Below are 18376 nucleotides of genomic sequence, written 5' to 3'. Positions count from 1 at the left end.
GACAAAAGCAATACAAGCAAATTCTTTCAGAAAAACTCATCCGCTTAGAAACTATAAATCACTGCAGGCTGATGGCAAACTCTTCCCACAAACCTCCTCACACAGTCAGCTGAATTACACACAGTGACCACAACTATGTCATGATCCTTCACAATACAGCGCTGCACCCCCATCCTTCCTCTTCCTAACCTAGCAATGACAGCTGGATACACATCTGGAAATGGGATACACTGTAGCAGACAGCTGTTGTGGGATGTTGATCTGACACCCATCATCACAGTGGGAACTTTTCTGAAGCAGACCAACTGAACTGATGGCTGTCAGACAAAAAAGAAAAGAAAAATGAAAGGAAAGTTAACTCAGCTGTGAAGAAGATGGGCCAAATGCTCCTCAAAGCAGTCATGGTCAAAACAAACACAGTGGTGTGCGCTCTAAAGCAGGACATATTTAATCCAGGTTTCCCTTTTTATGGCAGATTTTACCACAACCTCGGCAATTACTTTGTGGGATTGTTATTTATGTGTATTCTTGGATTAAAAGTGATATTCCTAAAAGCAATATTTATGTTCTGCCAAGGCTTTTTCCATCCCCAGATATGTCACTGATTTATCCTGAGAGTTTTGCAATGGAAACAAAAACAGCACATCTTTGAACCATATATCTTGTAGACTGAGGAATATGATTAACGAGCCACCATAGGTATGTGGATTGCCTATATTAATTCCAAAGAATACAAATGGATGAAGGGCTCTGAAAGAAACAAGCAAAAAAATTCAAAGGGCACCATTTTTGTGCAATGGATACACATTCTGCAAGCACAAGCAAACCTTATTTGTATTTTTAATAGTTTTTATGTTCTTTACTTGTTCAGCTGAAGTCCCTTTCACACAAACTATTCCCATTTTCTGCACATATTAGTAATTTCAACTCCTGAAAATTTCTTAATGAGCTTCCTATGTTGGCACAAGGGTTACATCACAATACTGTATGTTGTCCATTCTTTGGACAGCATTCCAATATGTTTTACACTGTTATTGATTTTATAAATCAGTTATGGTCAATATAAGTTGGCTTTTTCGACAAAAAATGACAAATAATTAATTCAATGTCAAAGTGAAAACCAATTTCTCCATGGCACTGAACATCCTCCAGAGATCAGTTAAATCCATCATCAAGAAATGGAAGGAATATGGCACATGTGTAAATCTGCTTAGATCAGACCGTCCTCACAAACTGAGTGAGTGTGCAAGAAGGAGAATAGTGAGAGAGTCCACCAAGACACCTATGACTACTCTGAAGGAGTTACAAACCTCAGCAACTGAGATGGGAGAGACTCTGCAGACAACTGTTGCCCTGGTTCTTCAGCAGTCAAAGCTTTATGGGAGAGTGGCAAAGAGAAAGACACTGTTGAAGGTTGAATCTGGACAAGAGTTCACCAAAAGTCATGTGGGAGACTCCAAGGCCTAGCGGAAGACAGTTCTTTGGTCTGATGAGACCAAAACGGTGCAATTGGGCCATCAGATGCTATGTTTGATGGACACCAAACACGGCACATCAACAAAAACACACCATCCTCACTGTGAAGCATAGTGGTGGCAGCATTGTGCTGTGGGGATGCTTCTTGGCAGCAGGCCCCGAAATGCTTGTAAAGCTAGAGGGTAAAATGAATGCAGCAAAATAATAGGAAAATCCTGGAGGGAACTCTTATTCAGTCTGCAGGAGAACCACAGCATGGGAGAAGATTTTTTTTTTTCTAAAAGACAAGCACCTGAAGCATACAGCAAAAGCTACACAGAAATGGTTTAAAGACAACAAGGTGAATGTTCTGGAGTGGCCGAGTCAAAGCCCAGACCTCAATCCAATAGAGAATTTGTAGCTGGACTTGAAAAGAGCTGTTCACCCTCCATCACCGTGCATGACAGAGCTTGAGCAGTTTTGCATAGAAGAATTAAGTAACATTACAGCATCCAGATGTGTAAGCCTGATTGAGACCTATCCACACAGACTCAGTGCTGTGATTGCAGCCAAAGGTGACTCTACTAAATACTGATTTGTAAGGGTGAATATTTATTCAATCACTTATTTACATTACAAATTTGCATTGAATTGAAATTACTTTGTAGAAATCTGTTTTCACTTTGACATTGAAGAGTTTTTAAATTATACTATCTGTGACTGATTTATAATGTCAATAAAAAGGTAAAACATCCTAGGGGACTTTTTAAAGGCACTGCATGTATGAAAGTGGATGTAACTTGTTGGGTTTTATTTTATTCTTACCAACTGGTTTGTTGACTCCAAGAAAACCGGCACTTCCTAAGATCTTGAAGACTTTATGGGCTGGAAACTTCCCCTCAGCTTCCCACTGATCCACATGAGGGTTGATTTCCTGGTCGATGATCTAAAGCACAAACACAACAAGGGGTAAATATTAGATGTTTGTTCATACTAAATAATGTAGGCTTAATATTTATAGTACATCATCATTGTTTTTGCAGGTTTGAGTACAGCTGTGTATAAGCTCCACACACACGTCTATTCAAACATACATCAGTTTCCCTTGCCCATAATTGATATCTATCAACAAATACCAGTCCTGCTGTGCTATCTCCTGCTTCATAACTAAAACCAGATTGATATACATTATTATGGGTTTAGAAGAATAACAGTGATTGTCGTGACTACATGGGGTTCCTGCTGTGCAGTGCACATCCTACTTAAGTCTATGTAATCTATCTGTAGCAGGCAGCAAGATAAGGAATTACATATCGATGAATAGAAAGCAGCCTGGAAAAAAGTGACACAATGATGAATAAACTGACTGTATAATGGCGTGTTATTTCCTATATGCTCATGTTATCAGTCCTCTGCTGATAACCAGGGCTTGGCTCAGGATCTACAAAATGACAAGCTGCATTTTCTTAAAAAACACAGGATTACTGCCTCACAGTTTTATGCTTCCTCTCTCTGTCTGCTTCACAGACATTCAGCCTGCTGGCACATTAGATCTGCATACCACAGTTGAAGCTAGGGGTAAGGAGGACAGCACACTAGGTGGAAATACTATAATAACTTTTAATTACCAAAAAAAGCAGGCAAAGTTCTGCACAAATTCTACATTTGGCAATTAAACTTACAATACATGGTATCATATTGTTGCCTATGTATTTATACAATTTAGTCTAGGGCTGGGCAATTAAATGCAAATTAGATTAAATCGCAATATGGTGTGTTGCAATTTTCAAATCCCAGGCAGTGCGATATTTTTTTGACCTGGAATGAGTTAAAATACCATCTTTAGGGGCGTAGGCGGTCTAGTGGTTTAAGGCGCGCCCCATGTACACAGGCGAATCCGGCTTGTGGCCCTTTCCTGCATGTCTCTCCCCACTCTCTCAACCCTGTTTCCAACTCTATCCACTGTCCTCCTCTATCAAATAAAGGCACAAAAAAAAAAAAAAAAAAAAAAAAAACATCTTGAATACCACCAAAATACATTTTTTTTTCTGTTTTTGCAGATTTTATGCTCTGCACATTATGCGACATTCAAGTGTCTTTTTTTATTTTCAATTTTTCTAATCTTACTATTCTTGTTCATGTATAACAACAAGAAAAGAACAAGGAAATAAAAATAGATCATCCCCTTCAAGATAGTAATTGATATCAAATATGCTAAATGAGCCAAAATCATGATTAGATATTTTTTTTCTAAATCATTTATCCTTAGTTTAACTTATGTAATATTGTCCTTGTTATAATATCGCATGGTTTTTGCTTGTGTTTGTTGAACAACACATTAGATAAAGAACCTATAAATAATTGCATATTAAATTGAAATCGCAATACTGGGAGAAAAATTGCAATTCCATTATTTTTGCAAATTTTTCAGCCCTAATTTAGACCCCATAGTCCAATTCTGGTTTACAGAACCAGAATTATGAGTCCATTAAACTAATTATCAACATTTTTAAACAGTTCAGGCCCACAATCCCTATCATACGCTCCTGTAACGCAGCCTCCTGGCACCGGTAACCACTGTAGTTGTTCCTCATGATTACTGCCTTGCTGCCACAATGCTCTCTACTCTGAAAACAAAACAAAACAAAAAAAAAAACAAAACAAAACAAAAACTGCTAACTGCTTTAGCATTGATAGCATCCCGTCAAAACAGCACGGTTTGGCTATTTTAGATCAGGAAAATGGAAAAAGTTGTCACAAGGCTGAGGCACTTCTTCTACCTTGTAAAAATCTTTTATATAATTCAGCAACTATGCCAGCATTAAATTGATAAACATTGATATCTGTTCATTCCACATTATTTGACTGACAGCCCGTATAAGCAGGGCTACTATTGATCAATACTGATGTTAAACTGATGCAGTTGTACACCTTTGGAAGTTAAAATAAGCTTGGGTACTGTGAGACACTATCAGTCATCAAAATAACAAAGATTGTATTGGATTAGCACGTCAAAAAGTTTGAGGAGCTTGTTTTCTGTTATGAAATGTTGATCAAATTAGATGACAAATTCTGGAGTTATGGCTGGAGGTTCTTTTTCAAACTCTAACTAGTTCTTCTTTAAATCTGTGTTATTTTTGCCAAATCTGACTAAATTCCCTCACAGTGTTTCTGGTACTTTGTGTTTATGAGATTGGAAAAGGCATACAGACGATGGACAACCCAAAAACATAATTCCTCTATCCTGGGCTTCAATCCCAATCTGTCATTTTGGAGCACAAATACAAGACACTAACAGAATTCAGTGGTAGAGTTGGTACCACAAAATAATATACCATACGTGTCCAACCCAACTTAAAGTACAAATTATGTTAAGCTTGGGGACTTAGGGTTTTTGAGGGATGATACTGATAATTCAGATTTAAGTTGTTGGTCACCAACATTGTGCTGATATTGAATGGCTTTGAATTCAACCATATAAATGCCAATATTTAAATGACGTCTGGTTTTCCTCCAATGTTTTATTCTTGGCAAAGAAGAAAAAACCTCTGAAGAATTATTTAACAGCATGCAAAAATTAAGTTTGGAACTGAAACCTCTATTAAAGGCATTCCTTCTGGGTTTGCAGCCAATCCATCTAGTGGGCCATGAAGCTGGAGAGACACAGCTGCTGAAAATGAAAGATGACTATATTATGTGCTTTAAGAGTGGAACCAAAAAACAGCAGCTGCGGTTATGGAATATACTTTACAGTATAAAAACGTCCTGAACTGGTTGATAAAGCATCTTATTTTAAAACAAGGTGTATATTACTGATCATTCTCTGTACTACCTTTGAACTTTGAACCTTTGCCCCCTTCCTGTTTTCCTTTATGACACACTTAATTGTTTTAAATCATCAAACAAATTTTATTATTAGACAAAGATACTCTAGTAAATACAAAATGCAGTTTTGAAATGTTGATTTCATTCATTAATAGAAAAGGTCACCCAAACCTACCTGTCCCTATGTAAAAAGTAATTGCCGCCCGTTGTTAAATCATGAATTAACTCTTATTAATCCAATTTTTTGGAAAGCTGAGTTCAGTTCCACAAGCCAGACCCAGACAGGACTACAGCCAGACCTGTTGAATCCAGAAATCCCTCAAAGAGAACCTGTCTGGCAAAGTGAAGTAGGCTCAAAGATCTCAAAAACCAACACACCATGACCCCATCTCAAGAAAATTCAAGAACAGATGAGAAACAAAGTCACTGGCATCTAGCAGTCTGGAAAGGGTTACAAGCTATCTCTAAGGCTTTGGGATTCCAGCGAACCACAGTCAGAGCCATTATCCACAAATGGAGAAAATTTGGAACAGTGGTGAACCTTTCAAGAGAGTGGCCGGCTTTCTAAATGACTCCAAAAGCACATCAGCGACTCATCTAGGAGGTCCCAAAACAACCCAGAACATCTAAAGACCTGCAGGCTTTGCTTGACTCAGTTAAGGTCAAAAATGGCATCATGTGAGAGTTCCAAGGCCAAAACCCCTGCTGGCCTGGAAGAACAGAGGCTCATCTCACATTTGTCTGAAAACATTTTGGTGATCCCCACGACTTTTGGACAAATATCATTTTGACTGATATACAAAACTAACATCTGGCAAAAAACTAACAGCATTTCATCAAAAGAACATCATACCAACAGTTAAACACGGCGGTGGTAGTGTGATGGTCCTGGGCTGATTTGATGCTTCAGTACATAGACCAGTTGATGGAACCATGAATTCGGTTCTCTATCAGAAAAAGGAAAATGTCCGGCTATCAGTTCAGGACCTGAAGCTCAAGCGCACTTGGGATAAGCAGCAGGACAATGACCAGAAATACAACAGCAAGTCCACCTCTAAACTGCTTTAAAAAACAAAGTGAGGGTTTTGGAGTTGCCTAGTCAAATTCCAGACTTAAATCTGGTTGCGATGCTGTGGCATGACCTAAAAAAGGCCGCACGAAATCCTCCAGTTTGGCTGAATTAAAGCAATTCTGCAAAGAAGAGTGGGCCAAAATTCCTCCATAGAGATGTAAATGTTAAATGGACTTGAGCTTGTATAGTGCTTTTACACACATCATTCACACCCATCCACTCACACATTCATTCACTGATGGCAGAGCTTCTTATGGTGAATTGGCAATCAGTATTAGCTAATCCTATGTGTTGGCATCCATACCCATTTACACGCCACTGACACAGCAGTGGGAACAAACTGGGATTACCTGTCTTGCCCAAGGTCACATTGACATGTGACAGCAGGAGCTGGGGATCAAACCCACAACCTTCCAATTGTGACACGGCCGACTCTACCTACTGAGCCACAGTCGCACCTAGAGACTCATTGCCAGTAATAGAAAATGCTTGCCAGGGGTTGTTGCTGCCAAGGGTGGAACAACCAGCTGTCAGAATTAGGGGGTAATGGCTTTTTCACATCAGGTCAGGTAGGTTTGGATGGCTTTGTTCCATTAATGAATGGAATCATCATTGAAAAACAAAATTTTGTATTTACTCAGATTATCTTTGTCTAACATTACAACTTGTTTGATGGGCAGATATAAAATAACAGCACTCTATGTCAGGCTTGAACAATTTCATGAAATAAAAATGATAACACCAAGGGATTCTGGTACTCTAAAGAATGAATTTAACATTATATTCTTCAAAAGTATAATCAGCTTTTTGTTGTCTCCCAAAGCCAGACTCAAGCAGACTTCTGTCTTATCAGTTAACATGACGAGTGCCTGGTTTTGTGAGTCATGACCCAAATGTCTGCAGGCAGTAAAGGCTGATTGTAGCCCAACTTTGAAGAAGAGTTTGGAGTGGTTCAGCTTGGGAGCCGTGACTCATTTCGAACACCTGGATGTGGTCTGCAGCTGGAGAAGCACTTATGAAAGAACAATCTATTGAAACGTGCTATTTTTTGTGGGAACTCAAGCTGCTTCACATAGAATTGGATGCTGACCTTAAGTGCGGGTTATGGTACAGTGTGGTGTTTTATTTTGTAAAACTCCACCTCAGAGGCGAGCATTGTTAACAGAAGTGTTTGTGCACAGGACATCAACATTTTCTCCTTGTTGTTTTTGTGATGTTAAAGCCATTTACAGCGGATAAAGTAGCAAATAAATATATAAAATAAAAGCCTTTATGCTGCGACTCTCCTGCATGAATGCACTCCATAATAAAATATGCTTCACGTAATAAACAGCTATAGCTGGTTTGCTATTGACTGCCTTATCTATAAAGCATAACATTTTTAATCGACCATGGCTTCAATGGACCCATTATACTATGCCTCATAATGGGTTTCTTTACTCTGCACAACAGGCTCTACGTTGTGGGTAGGTAAAGCCAATTAAAATAAAAACAGACTTTAACAAAAAAGCTATTTATTTGAAAAAGGGACAATCAAATCCAGGCCTGCAGCAATGAAATGAGCTAAATGAGTCATGTGCAATAATGTGAATTGTGACAAATAAACCGCACTGTTAAAGACTTTTATGCTTTGGTGAATATCTGCTTCAAAGTTAAAGCACAGGCAGAACCATGTTGAGAGCCTGTCTTTTACTTTTCACTCTAAAAACAACAAAAGTACCAAAGAAGAATTCACAGGAGTGCAAAAAAGTGATGCACACTCGTTTTCTCCTTCCAAAACACACAAGCCAAAGCTGCCAACCGCTCAGCCAGCCAACAAAAACACTCTGGTTGAGAGATAACTGAATACACAAAATACAGAGGACATCTTGTTTTTTTAGTGTTAAAAAAAGGAAAAACAACACTACGTCAATCAGAAATACTGGGTGAACAGCCGGACCTGAATCTGTGAAAGATGAGCATAAATCCATCAAAGCTTACTCAAGAACAAACAGTAGAAAAAAGCAGACAGCACTTCCCCTTTCACCTGCAATAAACTCATCCGTGTTTAAAGTTCAGATCCTAAGGGGGGAAAGGGAGGGACGACTGCAGAGAAGGGAAGCAGAAAGGTCATTTGGGAGTGAGTCTACACGTCTTCACAAAGGTTATTGTGGACTTTTTACATGGCATACCAGAAGCATTTCACATCGCCAATCTGTCGAGTAGTACAACAGGGTCAAGAACATCGGGTCTCACAAAATGTTCAGGCTGGAATTTTGTGCTTTTCACCCCTAACTGGGGATACTTAGCTTATCTATCCAACACAAACAGTTGTGGTAATCTCAAATTAATAATAAAGGAAAGGATTACCAAAGATATCGTATTAATGCATTCTTTCAATTAGAGTTTGTTCCATTACATTTTAGCTCTAGCATTCTGAGCTTGAAACCTCAGACTAAACAACATACAGAGTTTACAAGTATATCATACCATGTTACAGATGGGAAGCAGGATTTACTAGGGATTGATACAAATGTTTAAGTAGTTAATGTGGCCCTTTTCATTAGAGTTTTGTTTTATTACTAATGCAGTGCACAGAATGTTTTAAGATACAATATTTCAAGTGATATAGCATTACATGTGAAGTCAAATTAAACTTTTTAAGGATTTGTAAGAAGTAGGGAATTGGTCTGGCTGATTATTATTATGTACCTAGAACCAGTCTATGCTGCCAGGGGGGCCAGTACTCCCCAGCCTCCACCCTAGCCTGCCGCCCGGTTTCCATTGCACCCGATCATCACGCCTATCCAAAGGTGGCAGCTCCGTGTTGAAGCCCGGCCAACAGACGCTAGTTGTCATGGGGCTCCAGGTAGGCACCCCAGTGTCCTGTTGCGGGCGAGGTGACTCCATACCATTGGTTTCCCATCACAAGAGCCGTTTTGAATCGCTCTTCGTCTGGACCCTCCCCTGGGACCAGTTTGCCTTGGGGAACCCTACCAGCGGCATTAAGCCCCCAACAATATAGTTCCCAGTTTCACTGGGACACATAAACCCCTCCACCACGATAAGGTGGCGATTCTCTGAGGAAGCCATGGTCCTCTAGAAAACGGTGAACTACTCCCTCAGGGTGGGAAGTAAGTCTTTGCCCCAAGTGAAAGAGTTTAAGTATCTTAGAGTCTTGTTTATGAGGGATGGAACTGTGAATGGACTGAGACTGACAGGCAGATTGGTGCAGAGTCAGCAGTTTTACAGGCGCTGTACCGTACCATTTTGGTGAAGAGGGAGCTGAGCCAAAGGCAAAGCTTTTGTTTTGTCCCAACTCTCACCTGTGGTCATGAACTCTGGGTAATAACCAAAAGAATGAGATCCCAGATAGAAGCAGTCCATACGAGATTCCTCAGGAGGATTATCGTCATCATCAATCACCAATAAAATCAGTGGAATTAAAAAGTGTGTGCATCTGTCTCCTACCCTCTGGCTCAGTTACCACTCTGTCTCCCTTACCAAATGTCCCACCCACAACACTAACTGATTAGATAAGATGTCACATGACATCTAGTCAAACAACACTGCAGCCTGACATTGAACTAAAACAGAGCATGCAGGGAGAGGAGCGACACAGTTTGCAGCTTTTTGAGGTAATATAGCGGTTAGCTGTTTGGGTCCACCTTTTGTAATCAAACAACTGATGTCTCACACAGGCTTTGTCCAATTCTTTTTACACTCTACGGTCCATTGTAAATCAATACTTGAAATGATGTAGTTAATCTTGTTTCCTAATTATACACTGGTGCCACTGAAACAGTGACATACTCAAGTTTTCATACTGTAGATGAAACATTATTCAGTGGAAGGAGCAGGAACATGCAGACTGGAGAAGGCCCCCTTCAAACCTGAGACAGCTGCAGCAGTTTACTCTGGAGAAGTGGGACAAAAATTGCAGTGATTGCCTTAAAAGGTGCAACAAAATATTAAGTCTGGGCCAGTTCCATTAGTTTGTTTTTCAAAATAATTTTGTTGTTTGGGTTGCAGATGGCCAAGTGGTTTAAGGCGGACGGATGGCCCAGGCTCAAATCTGGCCCGTGGCCCTTTGCCGCATGTCCTCAACTCTCACATCCTTGATTGTATCCACTGCCCTCCTCTATAATCAAAAGCACAAAATACCCAAAATAAAAATATTTAAAATGATTCTGTTGAACCACAATACAAAAGCAACGTCTGATTTTTATTGGCTAATCTTCAGTCATTTTTTGTCTGTTACCTTTGTCAGTTTTAAGTTATTTCAGTGGCGACTGTGGGTTTTGCTTTCTTTAACACAGGGGTGTCAAACTTAATCAGAGCATGGGCCAGATTCTGAACTTGGGTCTATCCTGAGGGCCTAACAGGGTCAATTTTTAACCATAAAATGTCAACCTTATTTTCACTAGAAATGAATTGTGGCGGTAAAAAACTTGGCACTAAATGATTTTGCAAATAAAAGGTGAACATGATAAGTTAAAAACTCAAAATCTGAGATAAAAAGTCAAACTTACAAGTTTTAAAGGTAAAAACATGACATTTAAAGTCAAAATAATGTTTTTAAAAGGCAAAATATGAGATAGAATACTGAAACCACGAATTTTAAAAATCAAAAACTGGGATGAAATTCAGAATCATAATTTTTAACAGTCTAAATATGAGGTAAACATCGGAATCATGAGTTTCACAAAGGTAAACAAACTAGATACAATTTAAAGTTAGGAGATGAAAAAGGTCAAAACGTGAAATAAAAGTAAAAATCATGATTTTAAAAGGTAAAAAAACTGAGATTAAATTAAAGAGCATACGTTTTTAAGGTAAAAAAAATCATATAAAAGTTAAAGTTAGGAGTTGAAAAAAGTCAAAACGTGAGATAAAAGTCAAAATCATGACTTTAAGTGGTCTAAATGGGATTTAAAATTAAAAAGTATTCATCTAAAAGGTAAAAATATGAGATAAAAAATCAAAGTTATGAGATTTAAAGGTTAAAATATGAAATCAAAACTAAATATCATAATTTTTAGTCATAACTGTGAGATGCAAAATTGAAAATATAGAGAAAAACACTCACTTCTTCCCCACGTTCCTGACTTTTTAATCAAATTATTTTTACTGTTTACTTTTTCTAATTTTTATGACTCAACAAGGATAATATAAAGCACCAAGGTTAAGTTTACATTTTTATACTGGAGGAAATCTGCAGACCTCATACTGGTGGGCCATTTATAATAAAAATATCATGATCTGGTGGGCCAGGTATAACTGCACCACGGGCCGGATTTGGCCCCCGGGCCTTGAGTTTGACACCTGTGCTTTAGGCTAATGGAAGGGTACCAACAGTTTTGTCCGTGTGTAAGTTTGGGGCAGTTATATTACTGCTTAAAACACACAGGACAGCGTGTAAAGTAGCTGGTGCCACCAGGAGAAAACTAATCCTGAAAATCAACAGACGCTTAAGAGGAGAGCAAACATTCCCTGGGGTGTTTTAAGCAGATTAAGGGTAAATATTTGTACATTAAAAGCTCTATTGAGTTAATTTTAGAACAAACATTTTCCCAGGAAGGAAAATATAGAAAAAAATAATCTGTTACTGGCAGAACATAATGACTATTGACCAGCAGTGTGGCTATAAAAGTGTGGTACAATGGCTTTGTAATGTGGGGGGAAAATCCTAGTCTGTAGCCATGGATGGCTGCACATGAGGAGAGGCTCCTTGTCTTAATTAAAGGCATCAATGACCTTCCTGCCACACACATACACGGCATGGTTCAGAGGGTTGTTCATGTGGGACTTTGTGGAAGTGTGACTAATTTCTTTGCAGAGGAAGTCGTTAGTCTCAACAATGCTGAGTACCACACACTGCGACACTGACAACAGTCTAACATGGCCCTGCACCGTCCCCATCCAATAACAGCAAATTTGTGGTAATGTTGGCATGATGACACCCAACCTTGAACAGCCACTAAAGGATTTCCTATAACCTCATTTGTGTATATCTATAAACACACACTCTATCCTACGGTGAATTCTTTTAATAAACCGAGCTGACTCCAGTTCCCTTTCCTGCTCTGCCAACCTATTGTTCTGCATTTCCTTTTCCCATTTCATCCTTCCCATTATTCCCAGTGCTGGTTTATTTTCAACCTCCTGGCATCCTTTTCAAGGTTTAGTCACACGACAAGCTGCCCACCTTTTACCACAACACCTCTGCTCCCTGCCTTAAATTAGGCACTTGTTATTTTCACAGCGTCTGTCTCCATTCACTGTCTAGTAACATACACTTAAAATGAGTCACACTGATTACTAATGCTTGCTAACATAATTTGCAGTCACTGATATTTAGTGTTACATAAATCAAATCTCTACATATCAATGACTGAGGCAGTAAAAGGGAGGAACAGACGTTTTTAACGTCTAAGCCAACAACTGGCTGCTTAACCCAATTCACAACATTGATATTTGCCTTATAAATGTGGAGAAATCAGATTAAAAACGTATCAAATTCCTCCTTCTCTTCCAGGTGTTTATAATAGATAAGCTATAAAGTTTAAATGCATTCAAATCAAACATCTGATCACCTCTACACTTGATTTAACAGAATCAGGACTTTGTTGCATAATTTCCTTGAACCTGTACAAAGTTGTATGACTCATTTTCCTCTTTATCATTATCACATCATCTCATTTCCTCTTGAATATTTTAAAAGTGACCTAAGTCAATGTCCACTGAGAGAAGAGTCGATCAAAACCCTTTTTTTTCTTCGAATTACATTCAGATATCTGGATCCAGGTCTTCACTGATATAATGGGTCAAGCACATACTAGTTTGTACATGTGAGAATGTGTGTCCATTCATTCTGTCGAGTATTTATGAGCTCAGGCACTGAGCAACTGGATGAGGTCCGGCTCGCAAACTCCATTCCAGTTCATCCCTAAGGTGCTCGATGGGGTTGAGGTCAGGGCTCTGTGCAGGCCAGTCAAGTTCTTCCACACTGAACTCATCACACCATTCTTTATAGTCCTCGCTTTATGCACTGGTGCACAGCCATGTTGGAATAGAAAAGGGCCTTCACCAGACTGGTGCCACAAAGCTGGAAGTATAGCATTGTCCAGATGTCTTGGTATGCTGAAGGGTTAAGATTGACCTTAACTGGAGATAAGGGGCCTACCCAGGACCCTGAAAATAGCCCAATACACAGACCATGTTTCCACTACTCCACAGTCCAGTGCCGATGTGCTTGGCATCATGGTCGCCAGTAAGGAGGGATAAGGGGGAGAGCTTTCTGGGGCCCATGGAGTTGGGTAATACAATGGTCCATAGTAAAGTAAATCTGTGATAACCATATTTCATACTTAACCTGAATAATAACCACTCCTATCAAAGAAGCATTTAATGAATAACCTTTTTTCAAAACTTGGAAAGTAATGTCAGACTTCAAAGCAAAGTCATGATGTGCACGTATGTCAGGAAGCCAGAGAAGAAAGAAGGAAGTGAAATAACTTAAAAGGCAAATATGAATAAATGAGTGTGAAAAAGGCAATAATGGTGAAAATGATGTAAAATGGGTTACCCAGCGTCAGAAATTGTCATTCAAAAAGGTGAGAGGTGGAAACAGAGTGACAAATATTTATAGAAACAAAGGCAAAATAGGTTCAAAGTAGAAAAATTGGATAGAAATGGCAAAACAAGGCTAAGAAAGGCAAAAAGGACTAAAAAATTGGTGAAAATGTTCAAATGTAGCCTAAATGGGTTAAAAGTTTGTCAAAAATTGGCAAAAAGTGGCAAAAATGGGTGGCCAAAGTAGTGAATAGTTGTTAAAAAGTAGAAAAAGTGGCAAAAATCGGCAGGAAAACGGGTGAAAAGTAGTAAGTAGCAAAAATGGGTTAAAAAAGGAAAAATGGGATGCGGGCAAGAAAGGCATTAAAGGGTCCAAAACTGTTGGGGTAATGTTGAAAGAGGTTAAAAATGGCAACAAAGGGGTTAAATGAGTCAAAAATGGGCAAAAATTGCAAAACTGGGTGAAACGTGGCAAAAATCGTATTGGGTTAACTTTAGTGTTTAGAAATATCAGCCTTCAAGTGTTCAACTACTCAGATATGGCTTCTAATTAAAACATATATGAAATGTGATATTTCTTAACCTAACACACCAGATGGATTTGTTTCACACATTTATCTGGAAAACCTTCAATACTAAGCATCTGAGAAAGGGCAGAGGATTTGAAAAGAAATCGGAGGGTGATTGGATGAATGTTCTGTCTGTCACATTTTTACAGGCCAATCAGAGCAACAAAACACATGACATAGCTGCGACTGAGGTGCGCGTGTGCAGCTACCGAGGAATGACGCGAAACCATGGTGACTAAAGACATGTCAGTACACGACTTTTGTCATTTTTGAAAAGAAAACAACTCACTGCTGTTCTTTGTTCTTCTTTTAACCAAGAAATGTCGTCAAGTTCTGATCAAACTGGCGCTTTAGCAGCATCCATGCTAAGCTCTACCGCCATAATTTCACCGGCCTCTTGCTGCCACTTGCTTACGTCACAATCCCGCCGCGCCTAAAGTACTGCCCCTCTGGCCCAAACTGTTCAGATGAGAGCTCTGCAAGATGGATTTGCCAGTGAGAAAGAAGGAAACGGGCATCTCCATCAAAGGTTACGCTAGACTTTTTTGTTGTTGGTCATTTTGACAGAAAGGGTCATAAAAATTCCATCATGCCGTTTTATAATCCATCATTATAATTTTCTTGTTAATATCTGTAATATAATATAATTCAATATGACTTTATTTCTAGTGTTTAATTAATGAACCACCCTTCCTAAACTTATACTCCAAAAACAATCTTTGAGGTTCTGCATTTTAACGGCACTGAGAGAAAGATGAACACAGCAGCAGTGTTTAAAGTGAGGTTTCTGTGGTGAGCAAGCGAGGTGGAAGCAGCGGGAACTGTTTTGAATCATCGGTCACCTTGCACACATACAAAATTTCACATAAAATCAAACCTGTTCAAAAAACAATAGAATGAATAAAACAACAATTTCAGCATCAGTGTGCAGACCTGATTAGAACAACTTGAAACGGGCTCATTGTGCAAAGGCCTTAACACTCGGCATGCCTACCTGTGTACTGAGACACCTGCAGCAGCCTCTCTGTGCGCTGTCAGCACGGAGACCAATGCGCTTTCATTTAATCTATGATATCAAGGTCAGGAGAGAGCCCACAGGGTACAAGATTTTTAACAGATTAAATAACCTCCTTGATAATCCATGTGTGCTAAATGGAAAAGGTGCATCTGTCTGTGTGCGTGCGCTGAAATGCAGGCTCATCCTCACATTCCAGCCCGTCAAAATGACGGACAGCCTTCAAAATGTTCCATCATCCTTCAAAAAAATAAACGTCAACGATGGAGAATATTCAGTTAACGCGACCTCTGGTCTCCATCTACTTTGCAAGGTTAGATATTTCTATGATACTTCAAATATTCCATCAGCTTTGTTTAGACTTTATAACCACTTCTCACAATCTCATTGGGCATTTTTATTTAAATGCCATCAATGCCTTTAAAATCATACATCAGTTAGAGATGCACTGATTATTTAAATCAGGGCTGATGCCGATACAAATGCTGATGTTTTTTCCATTACTTCTTCTGTTTTAGCTCTCCATTATGCCAACATTTTCTCTCATGTTTGACCATGTAAACAGATCAGAATTTATCCAACAAGTCACATTGTCTGCCCAATTATCTCTCTGAATCAGACATTAGATGCTGTAAATTACAGCATTAGATTTATACGACAAAACAAACATCTACTACTCAGTGGTTCATACCCCATTACTTGCTGATGGCTGATGCTTGTCAAATTGGCCAGTACAGATGATAAACTGATGCATCCATGCTTCTCTAGTACCAACATTTCAGTAAAATAATAATATTGTATTACCACCATTTATACACCATAACAGCCTCATCCTGCAGGGTTGAGTGCTAGCCATGAAAAAAGGACCTCACCCTGGCTCTCCTTCCCCCATCCTCCTTCTGAGCGCTACCTTCAGACTTCTATTAGCATTGTATGATGTTAAAGTGTGTTTGTATGAGTGTTGGAGCTAAAGCATAAATCTTTCAAACACATTGTACAGCATATATTTGTTTCTTTTCTTTTGTGTGCTCATCTATTGCCTGTTCTTAGAGCTATTTGTTGATGCAAAGCATGTCAAAATGTAGTTTTTTTAAAAATAAATATCTATAATTTCATGTAATTTCATGTTATTTCAACAATTTGGGAAGTTGCTTGGACGCCTGCATGCTGTTTTTGGATAAAGACTGGTATGATTAATCAGCTGTTATATAAACTGTTCGCTGCAGCTCCAGTTTAAGCATAAAGCTAAATGCAGCAGTAAGAATGCTGATAAAACAGTGATAACACAATGTACCATGCTGACCTGTCAACAGGGGTGGCAAGAGTACAAGACTATTGTACTCAGGTAAAAGTACAGTAATTTAGTTAAAGTTTACTTAAGTAGAAGTAAAAATACTGTCAATAAATATACCCAAGCCCAAATAAAAAGGTGTTTTGTTTAGAGTTCACCTGAAGTACTGAGCGACTGAGACTGGACGCTCCTCCTGCAGCATGCAGGTCACTTTAAATGGCATTTAAACTGCAGCCAGGGATCCAGGTATTAAAATAACTTTGTAGGACAAAAAACAATTATTAAGCTTACTATTTTGTTTGCTTTGTTTAGCTCATAAAGAAGTATTAATATTGCTTTCAGACTGTTTCAAGCCAGCTTAAAAACTCCTCACTTGAGCTTTAACATCAAATTTTCAAAAAAATCTGACCTGATAAATGTATTAACAATAGCCTTATACAATCCCTGGCTGGGCTGGTATGAATCAGATGGGATGTGGGAGTCTATCTTGGTCCTGTAATAGTCACAAACCAGGATCTGTGTCTACTACTGTTTACAATATCCTCTGTGTACCTGTCAGCTCTGCTTTACTAGAAAGATACGAGTTCCTGTCTCCCGTTTACAGCAAAATAAAGAACAATTAGACGATATTAAACTTGAATCAGGGCAGTCTGATACTTATTAGTTAAGCTATAATACACAGAGATGACTGCAGACAACAACATAGAGCAACTGAGGGCACCTACATAACAAGCTACTTCAGTGACCTCTCACCCACTTTCCCTTACACTGGCTCTGAAATGCTCCCCACGACTACCTTATTTAGCCTTTGACTTCTGTTTTTAGGAAACAACCATGGGTATTAAAATCCCAAACCGTCAATTGTGTAGGAATTGTGTTTACATGGTAACATCAAGCGTGCTAACGTTGTGCTAGCAGTGAGGCATACCTTTCTGAGGGACTCCTTCAATGCAAAGTGCTCTTGTGTGTAGATTAAATGGTCAGCCACAGTCTCTGAGGAGCTGGTAGACTCGGGTTTAGATGACACTTTTTCAGACAACTGTCGGACACTAATAAATGAGCTGAATTTGTACCAATTACGGCTGCTGGCTAGCAGGTTTAAACGCAGGGCTCCTTCGCGCAGCGCCATCTCTGTTGACAGCCGCTTGAGTGCGCATGCGCACGCTGTGACTCTCACTGAGATTGACTGGAGGTAAAGGGTCAGCAGAGGATTCATTGGGATTAAAACATTAACCTCTGTGGGAAGCTTTAATTAGGGGCTCGGGGCAACACCCGAGCCCTATTGTTCTTCCGTTCGTTTATTCTTTATTTTTCTTCATCTTACGGACAAAATTTCGCCGCGCTACTCCTCCTAGGGCTTTGAGAAAACCCCTGCAAATTATGCATCAAAACGTGTGGTTTGTTCGGTGTGCTATGACTTTTCTAAGAGATTCGCCAATTTTTTGCAAAGTTATTCGCAAAAAACTTCGAAAAAATTCCCATCTGAAATGAATGGGGAGAGGGATGATGAAACTACAAAAACAGGGTTTTTTTTTTTTACCACCCCTACTGCTTCACCATACTTTCACCTACAGAGATCATTCAAACTTTAAAAC

The 18376-nt window shown here is 39.1% G+C and overlaps 1 protein-coding gene across 1 annotated transcript in view; it reads right to left on the bottom strand.

Annotated features, from left to right (window-relative positions):
* The window catches only part of zgc:85777 (uncharacterized protein LOC405871 homolog), a 41129-nt gene extending 23199 nt beyond the window's left edge, over nt 1–17930 (bottom strand). Inside the window, exons 1-2 of the mRNA XM_041808348.1 lie at nt 17710–17930; nt 2281–2401 (exon numbers count right to left, since the gene is read on the bottom strand). Of these exons, the coding sequence (XP_041664282.1) occupies nt 2281–2401; nt 17710–17910 (322 nt within the window). The 5' untranslated portion in view covers nt 17911–17930. The remainder of the gene's footprint in view (nt 1–2280; nt 2402–17709) is intronic.
* Between the last annotated feature and the right edge of the window lie 446 nt (nt 17931–18376).

Source organism: Cheilinus undulatus, linkage group 16, assembly GCF_018320785.1.
Source record: "Cheilinus undulatus linkage group 16, ASM1832078v1, whole genome shotgun sequence".
Classification (NCBI taxonomy): domain Eukaryota; kingdom Metazoa; phylum Chordata; class Actinopteri; order Labriformes; family Labridae; genus Cheilinus; species Cheilinus undulatus.
This window is presented reverse-complemented; position numbering and strand designations above follow the sequence as displayed.